General features: G+C 36.1%; 1 protein-coding gene across 1 annotated transcript in view; it reads left to right on the forward strand.

Annotated features, from left to right (window-relative positions):
* HCRTR2 (hypocretin (orexin) receptor 2) overlaps positions 1-8,771 on the forward strand; it is a 181,654-nt gene that overhangs the window by 123,430 nt on the left and 49,453 nt on the right. Inside the window, exons 3-4 of the mRNA XM_012648723.1 lie at positions 3,851-4,029; positions 7,854-8,097. Of these exons, the coding sequence (XP_012504177.1) occupies positions 3,851-4,029; positions 7,854-8,097 (423 nt within the window). The remainder of the gene's footprint in view (positions 1-3,850; positions 4,030-7,853; positions 8,098-8,771) is intronic.

Genomic DNA, 8,771 nt, shown 5'->3' on the forward strand with positions numbered 1-8,771 from the left:
ATATGAATAGAATGTGAAAGAGGGATGAGATATTTTGGGGATTTCAAGCATAGGCCATTGGGGAGAAAATGAAAAGATATTACACTTCAGGGAAATATAAATTTCAGGATGATGAGTTTATAAGAAAAGGTAATATCAAATTGTATAAATTTGGTGTGTTATCGGGAAAAGATGACATTTACTTTGTGCCTTTAAGACTTTGAACGGATTAGAGAATGAACAAATGGACACTGGTTTATCACAGATTTTAGCAGATATGCACCTGGGGGTGTGTGTGTGCAGTTCCGGATGGCTCACTTATACACAGGTACTCTGTATTCTGGAAGGTGGTCACAGTAAAGAGACCAGGGTGATGAGAAGCAAAAGCCTGCTGTTGTACATGAAGGGTTTGGTGATGTTTATCCCTAACAATCAAAGCCTTAGGAAAAAGCATAACCACAGTCTCTAAATATTTGAATGGACATAATGTGAACACCACATTAAGATATTTTAAAATGACACAGTAATATTATCTAACATAAAGTCCAAATTCAACTTTCTCCCATTGTCCCAATAGTGCTCTTCATAGATTTCTTGTTTCCTTTTTTTCTTCTCTCTAGGATTCAAAGGTAAAGATTTAATCTAACATCTGCACATGGGAACCAATTTCTAGTAACTGGATATACTTATGACCCCGAAAAGTGTGACTTGGCTGTTAAGAAAGCTTACAAGATCTCAAACCGTCTTTAATAGAGAGACAGTAACCAAGGCAGTCGTCCTGTTCTTTGCTCCTCTGGGTGGATCGCACCTGGAGACGCGTGTGGAGTAACAGCTCATTTAGAGCCATTACTGATAATCTGAAGTGTGTTCAGAATAAAGAAACTAGGGTGACGAGGGATGCAAAATCCTACAGTTGCATGTGAGGATTCTGAAGATCGTTAGCCTAGAAAAGCAAAGGCTAAGGGGATGGGCATAGCCGCGGTCTTTAAATATTGGAATGAGTACGGTTATGAGTGAATTGTGTTCCTAAAAAAGATACATTGAAGTCCTAACCCCCATTACCTCAAAATATAACCTTATTTGGGAATGAGTTATTACGGATGTAATTTGTTAAGATGAAGTCAAACTGCAGTAGGGTGGGCCTCAAATCCAACACAACTGGTATCTTTATAAGGTGATGGCCATGTGAAGGTAGAAACACAGTGGAATGCCTTGTGATGACGAAGGCAGAGGTTGGAATTACACAGCAGTAAACCAAAGAATACCAAAGATTACTGGCAAACCACAAGAAGCTAGGAAGAGACAAAGAAGGATTTCCCTGCAGGTTTCAGAGGGAGCATAATTCTGATGATACCTTGATTTCAGACTTCTAGACTCCAGCACAATGAGAAAATAAATTTCTATTGTTTTAAGACACTCAGGGTATGGTACCTTGTTACAGAAGCCCTAAGAAACTAATACAGATACAATGTAGGAAAATAGATACAGTTTATCCCTTAAGTTCCAGGAAAGAATCAAGCGCTAGAAGCAGAAATGAAATGGAAGCGATTTCAACCTACATGAACAAAAACTTGCTAGTAGTTAAAACCACAACAAATGAACTGGAGGGCTCCAGCAGGCATGAATTTCCTACTATTAATATTATAAATTTTCAAACAGGAGGGATCAGGGATGTTGCAGAGGTGATTATTCATGCATCAGATGGCAGGTTAGACTGGGTGATACCCAACTCAAAAATTCTATGATCCTATGGTAAAACTCTGTCAAATAGAGGTTGGTGGCTTCCCCTTCATTTTCTGCTTCAATCAAAAGTATATAAGGATGGCATAGCATGGTGGTAGACTTAAATTCAAGCTCTAGCACTTGTTATTTTTGCTTAGGTATGTTCTTTAACCTCTCCTTAGTTTCTCATCTGTTAAACAGGGATATTAATACTACTCACTTCATAGTGTTATTATGATTAAACTAATTAATAATGTAAAGTGCTCACAACAGGACATGGCACATAGTAAGCACTAAAGAAGTATTTTTTGAACATATTTGTTTTACTATTGGTCAGATATAATGCATTAACACTGTCTTCCCACCACTGCCATTCCCCACATCCAAAATAAGGAGAGTTGAAAGTCAAATTAAAGCTAATTGCATTTTTTTAAAGTTCGGTAGTTTTTTGTTTTTTTTTTTTTTCTCTAGATCTAAGATTGCATCATTTGGGCATTTGTTGGCCAAGTACTAGAAATATAATATTTTTGCCGATTTTCTCATAACAAACTGTGATGATGTGTTCATCAACTGCTAAGAGGGGTGTGTGTATGTGTGTCTGCGTGTGTGTGTTGTGTGTGTGTATGTGTATTTGTGTATGTGAGAATATATGTATATGTGTATTTGAAGAGATTATGGGAAATAAATCACTCAACAACATCATTTTCAAATAATAAAGACCATATTTTACTCTAATTAAGGCTTACCTGAGTTTTGGGGGGATTAATGTGCTGGAGTTAGAAGATATGAAGTTTTCAAAATTAAATCCTCAGAAATCTAGGTCTTTTGTTAAATTGACATCTGTTGGTAGCTGACAGCCAATTTCAGCTTCAGAAATAGTAAAATCATTTTTCAAATGATTTTAATATGAAACATTAATAAATGGTACATAATTGTCAAAAAGAAATCCTCACCCTGCGACTTAAATTTAATAAAATGTACTCTTATTTATTCACTATATACGGTTACTAATCACTGCATCATTTGAGTGCACAGGTGACAGCTCTATCAGTTTAATGATATCCCAAACAAATGCTGTTACTTTCAATAAAGCAAACCCATCAACAGATGTGGGTGGCAGTACATACTTCTATACAATTCCAGAGCCAGCGATTATGTAACCTTTGTATACACCAGGCAGGGAGAGGGCAGAGAGTGGAGGAACTGGGTGTTCTTTCAGTAAACAGCAAGTCAGTGAGATAGCACAGCTTTTAAACTGGGGATATACTACAAGGCATTCATGAAGGATGGCTGTGAAAGTACTGAAAAGAATGTTTCATTTGAGGATGATGTTTAGAAGCCATCGGGGTAATAGAAAGAAAAGGGGATTGAATATCTAGAATTTATGGGTACTTTATTCTCTCTCTCTCATTTTCACTGGAGAAAACAACTCGTGTGGTGAAAAGACCAGCTTTCCTCTTGGGGCTAAATCCCAGTTATAAATGTAGTTTTTTACTTTGTGAGCCATGTGTCCTTAGACAATTTCCATGAATTTCCTGTTTCTCAGTTACCTCATGTATAAAACATAATGACGTCTTCCTTTAAGATTGTTGTCAAGATTAAACAATGTAAGTCTATGAGCCATCTAGCTCAGTATTTGGCAACAGTAGGAGGTGCATAATCATTGGCTCGTGTTTTTTAAAAGTTCCAAATGCAGAGTCTGGGAGCAGATTTGGGTCAAGGTCATGGATGAGGCAAACACTACAAGTTCATTGAAAATTGCTAGCTCCTAATTCGTCTCAGTTCAGCAACTATTTCCAGAGGTTCCACTACATACTGTGTTTGGAGGAACTAGAAAGATGAATGAAGGATCATTCTTTAATTTCTGGGACTTGCAATTCAAGATCAAGTAAAAATAAATACAACTTTTTGATCCACTGGGAAATGTCTTGCAAGGTAAATGAACTGATTTTAAGCATGTATTCAAAAATTCAGCAGTCACACAGATGGACTGATTCAATGAAAATACAGCACAGCCTTAAATTATCTTTCCTTTTCTATATATATGTATGGACTTTATAGGAGTATTAATTAGCTTGACAGTGTTTCCTCAATAGTACCTTTTTTCTTTGTTTAGTTATGTTTTTTTGTTTTTTTTTTCCCAAATTAGTTTGTGTGGCAGTGTGGAAGAACCACCACATGAGGACAGTGACCAACTACTTCATAGTCAATCTTTCTCTAGCTGATGTGCTTGTGACCATCACCTGCCTTCCAGCCACCTTGGTCGTGGATATCACTGAGACCTGGTTTTTTGGACAGTCCCTCTGCAAAGTGATTCCTTATTTACAGGTAATTGTTTTACACACCATTTTGGTTCAAATGCAGAAGCTACTATAAAAAAGTTTTCAATCATTAGCATGGCCCTACAGTAAATTAACTAGCAAATTAAAAAATAAATGTAATTATCTAAGGAGTTGGCAAGCTTAAGGAAAATAATGCTTGAGACTTTCTGTGGCAATAAGTTAAGTTCTGTGTAAAAATATAGTGACAGAACCAACAAGTCCTCATTAGATGCTGTACAAACATTTTACTTCTTTGGTTCCCTAATTTCCCCATTGTTAAATAAGAAACTAAAACCAATTAATGATTAAGCCTCTCTTAGTCCAAATCATCGAGGGTATCTGTTTTTAGAAGTAGTTTCATTTCATACTGAGGAATTAAGAGCTACTTGATCAAAGCAGTACAGAGAACAGGTTTTAGTGTAGGTTCTAAATCAACTACCAGGTTTGGAATCTCTGTTTTGCCATTTACTGACTATACCCTAAATGCATAAACTCCTTGTGATTCACTTGTCTAAAAAGGATAGTAATTTTAATGAGGTCTGTCTCATATGATTGTTGTGACAGTTTTCTTAGATAATTTATATAAATCACTTGGCATAGTAATTACCCTCTGGAAGATGACGATCTTATAAAAACGTAGTTTGCCCTCAATAAACACCAGCTATCAGCATCAGTATCATCATTATTAAATGTTTGATTGCTCAATAGTGAAAGCAGCTTTTCCATATTTAATTGTCATACAAGTAATTAAGAACAAATATATGAGGGCTGTCCAGGAAGTATCCAGTCATTGTTAATATGTAATTTTCATATTACATGGCTGGATACTCTCTGGACTGCTCTCATACTTTCAAAGAATAATTTTCTGATTGTTCTTACAGTTCTAAAATATTAAGGAAAAAAGATTCCCAAGATAATGGCCCCAGCTGTCTACCCAAAGAGATGAAATCCCCTTGGGAATTGGACAGTGAATAAAATTGTGGCCATCCTTTTCTTGTCTTTCCATAGTCTTCCTCCACCCCCCGTCCTTCTTCCATCCAGTCTCCTAGAAGGTGATCACAATATTTGGAGGAACAGAAAATAGGTTTCTGATAACAAAAATGTGTAGGAGGCCACAAATAGCCCATTACTAGAAATTATAGAACTATTGAGAAGGCTTTTGGAACTGAAATGTTACAAAGGGATCTTTAGCGCAATCTTCGATGACTTTTATAAAGAGAGGTGATCATTTTTTAAGGTCAGACATTACAGAGTAGTAAGTGGAAAATACCACAGGAAGTTATAAGCTCCATGTATATATTATGTTTGATTTTAAGATGGGGTTAGGTCAGCCTGCTGAAAACCATGAACGGATTACAAAAACGAACTGTAGCAAAATTTTTTGAAAGAAATAGCACATAACACATGGAAAAACAGAGGAAAATATCCTTAGAGTACAAAAATCAGTAAGAAATGCATGGCTCTGGTGGTGTTTGCATAGAGGCACTGGGAAAGTAATAAATAGGAGAGAATTCAATATTTCACCATCTTTGTGGTAATTCCAGCAAGCTTTCGATTTCTTTTGGTTTTAATAATTGCTCAGGAAAATATTTTTAGGATTCTCTTAAGTTGCAGAATGGTTCTAGTTGCCAAGAATCTTTAACTGGCTGAGAACATTCCATGCTGTCTCTATGAACCAGACGATTCCAGGTGGGGAGGGGGGTGGTAGGAGAGTGGTGCAGCACCTTGTGGCGGGCGCAGTCAGGTTCTAATGCACAGTGATAGCTTTCTGAACAGCAGGTACTTAGAGTCTCCTATGAGCACTCAGGGACAGACTGGAAGCAGCATGCAACCAGTGAGTGATGCAGGGCCTGCGTCTCTTTTAAGTCATCGACAGTGCTCTTTCACACAGACAACATATTGACAAGTCTATAGTTCAAGGAACATCCTCTTCTCCTGACAGATTCTGTCTGCTTCTCTGTAAACAGTGTCCAGTCTAATCAATTCCTCAGTTGATCTTAGTCTCCATCAGGCAACGAGGAAACAACTGAGGAACCACAAGATAGAAAAGACTAGATCTACTCATTACTTCATTCAACATTGCTTCTTAATAGAAAGGTGTAAATGCACAAAGAGATTGATGCACTGGTAAAACTAGTGTCTCCAAATTCTCAGTACTTATTGCCTCTTTTTCATAAAATTTTCCCAAATGCCAATGGGAATAAGCCTGTCATTTAAATGTGAGTAGTTTTGCCCCCTAGTTATGATCTTCTGAAACTAATAACTTTTATTCTTGATATGGTATTTATGTCTTTCTGAATATTAAAACATACGATGTAATGGCCAACCATATTTTAAGGTTATTTGATTGCATTTAAGATTCTTTGGGCATTTACTAATTTGCTATGACTTATATAGTCTTTTTCTTCCAAATACAATACAACCTTTTGATTTATGGATGATAGACTGTAACACTTTGGCAAATGCTCAAAAATCTTTAAAATCTCACAAACGTAATAAAACTTAGCTGAATAATTAAAATGACCCTGTTGTATCTTTAATAATTCTATAATTCCAAGACCAGTAACATTTATTAGGTTATTTGCTGAATAATTATCATATATTCCACTTCTCTTTTAACAATGACAGGAGCAGTGGCTCCTTTTAAGAGTGATTTAAAAAAAATATCCCTGCAAAGGAAATGCCAAGAAAAGAACAAAAGCCCAGTGAGACATGGGTGGTAGGTGGTGGGTGCTGGGTGGTTAGATAAGCTCCCTCACTCTCTCAGTCATACCTTCCCACCTTTTAATCTGTTAGTGCCTATCATTCAAATCTGTGATTTGGCAAAATTTCTACTTCTATTTGTCATGGAAATTTAAAATCTTTTTGGCATATCTATATGACAGTATAAAATAGGCTCCTTCTCTACCAAAGGAAATTCCCAAATATTAACCTGTGCATAGGATGACCACAATATAGGCAAAAGGCCAAGTGCCTGAAGGCAAAAGAAAGTTCTCATCATCTCACTCCATTTCATTTATGACATTCATAATTCACACTAGATTAATTTCTCAAATGACTTACTATCAGATTGATATCAGCTAATGTCAGAATCTAAATGAAAAATGCACCCAGAAGTACACTCTTAGAAGTGAAAAGCAGTAACAAAACTCTCATTTATAATCACTTTGGGTAAGATACAATTTTATATCCCCCAAAAGAAAATCTCATAAATAGCATGTTAATTGTATACTAACGTGTCTTATGCACAAGTAAAAGCAGTGGAAACAGAGAATATTAAATCGTTAATTGTCAAGGATCCATTCAATGGAACAGTCGATTCTTCTGTTAGATTAATCACACCAGCGTATTCTCTCACTTTGCTATGTAACAGAGAGGGCACTGAACACTACGCCACAGTTGGCACTGTATGTCAGTCTTTCGAGTGAACTTATATGAATTGATTGCCATTATCGAACTAAACTATGTGTTTTTTTTCTTCCATTTGAGGATATGATTTCTCCTATCAATGGAAAAGCTGCAAGACAAAATACTGATAAATAATTATTCAAAGAATGCCATATTATAAATTAAAACATTTGCATGAAAAAGAGTGAAAAATTTTCATTGCATCTCTTTCATGTTTAATATTCGTTTTTTAAAATATATTTTTAGCATTTTTTTCTTTTTAACAAAATTTTTTGAAATAAAAAATATTTACATGGGTCTTTTTTTTTTTTTTTGCAACTTCGAATTTATCTGTTGTGACTGCCTTTCTCATATGTAACTATATTGAATAATTCTTTCAACACCACGTGCCTCTCTATTAGTATGTTCTCTTTTTTCTCATAGACTGTATCGGTGTCTGTGTCTGTCCTCACATTGAGCTGTATTGCCTTGGATCGATGGTACGCGATCTGTCACCCTTTGATGTTTAAGAGCACAGCCAAGAGGGCGCGGAACAGCATCGTCATCATCTGGATTGTCTCCTGCATCATAATGATTCCTCAAGCCATTGTCATGGAGTGCAGCACCATGCTACCCGGCTTAGCCAATAAAACTACTCTCTTTACAGTGTGCGATGAGCGCTGGGGTGGTAAGTGCATTACAATCTATGAGCTGGCATTTATATTAACGGCAGCAAACTGAAAATTGGATTAGCATAGCCATTGTGAATCTGGGTTTATATGTTTCATTAGTATCTGTTAATATCGTTTTGCAAAAGCATGAAAACCAAGTTGAAACCCAAAACAATTTCACGGAATAACTCTACCTGTCTGAGTCCTTTGGAAATGCTATATGCACTATTTTCTAGTTTTCATATCTTTCAGATAGAAAATGAAGGGAGGAGTTTGTTCTACAATTCGGAGCTGGCTATGTTAGTGTTTGTCAAATTGTCTAAAACCAAACCCACCACATAATTCAAATCCAAGGATGTACTCTGGAATGATTAGTATTTTATAAGATGGTTCAACATGGCATTGTGTAAAGTGTCAAATTCCCTAATGGGCTTCGGAAACAACTGGACTTTTCCATTTTAAAGCCATGTCCTGGGAACATGACTAAATATCAGTATGTGGACCTATGCTGTTCTCTGAGTCAAATTATCCAAATTTGCTTTCTCTATTCACAACATATTTAATTGATGAGTTTTATCACTGAGACAATTATTCTCTGATTTTAGAATTATATGGATTGTGAATCATTTCCGATTTCCCATCTGTCATGTATGATAGTGAAATTTAAATAAGCAGAGGTTTGGAGGCCTTA

Source organism: Propithecus coquereli, unplaced genomic scaffold, assembly GCF_000956105.1.
Source record: "Propithecus coquereli isolate 6110/MARCELLA unplaced genomic scaffold, Pcoq_1.0 Scaffold292, whole genome shotgun sequence".
NCBI lineage: Eukaryota > Metazoa > Chordata > Mammalia > Primates > Indriidae > Propithecus > Propithecus coquereli.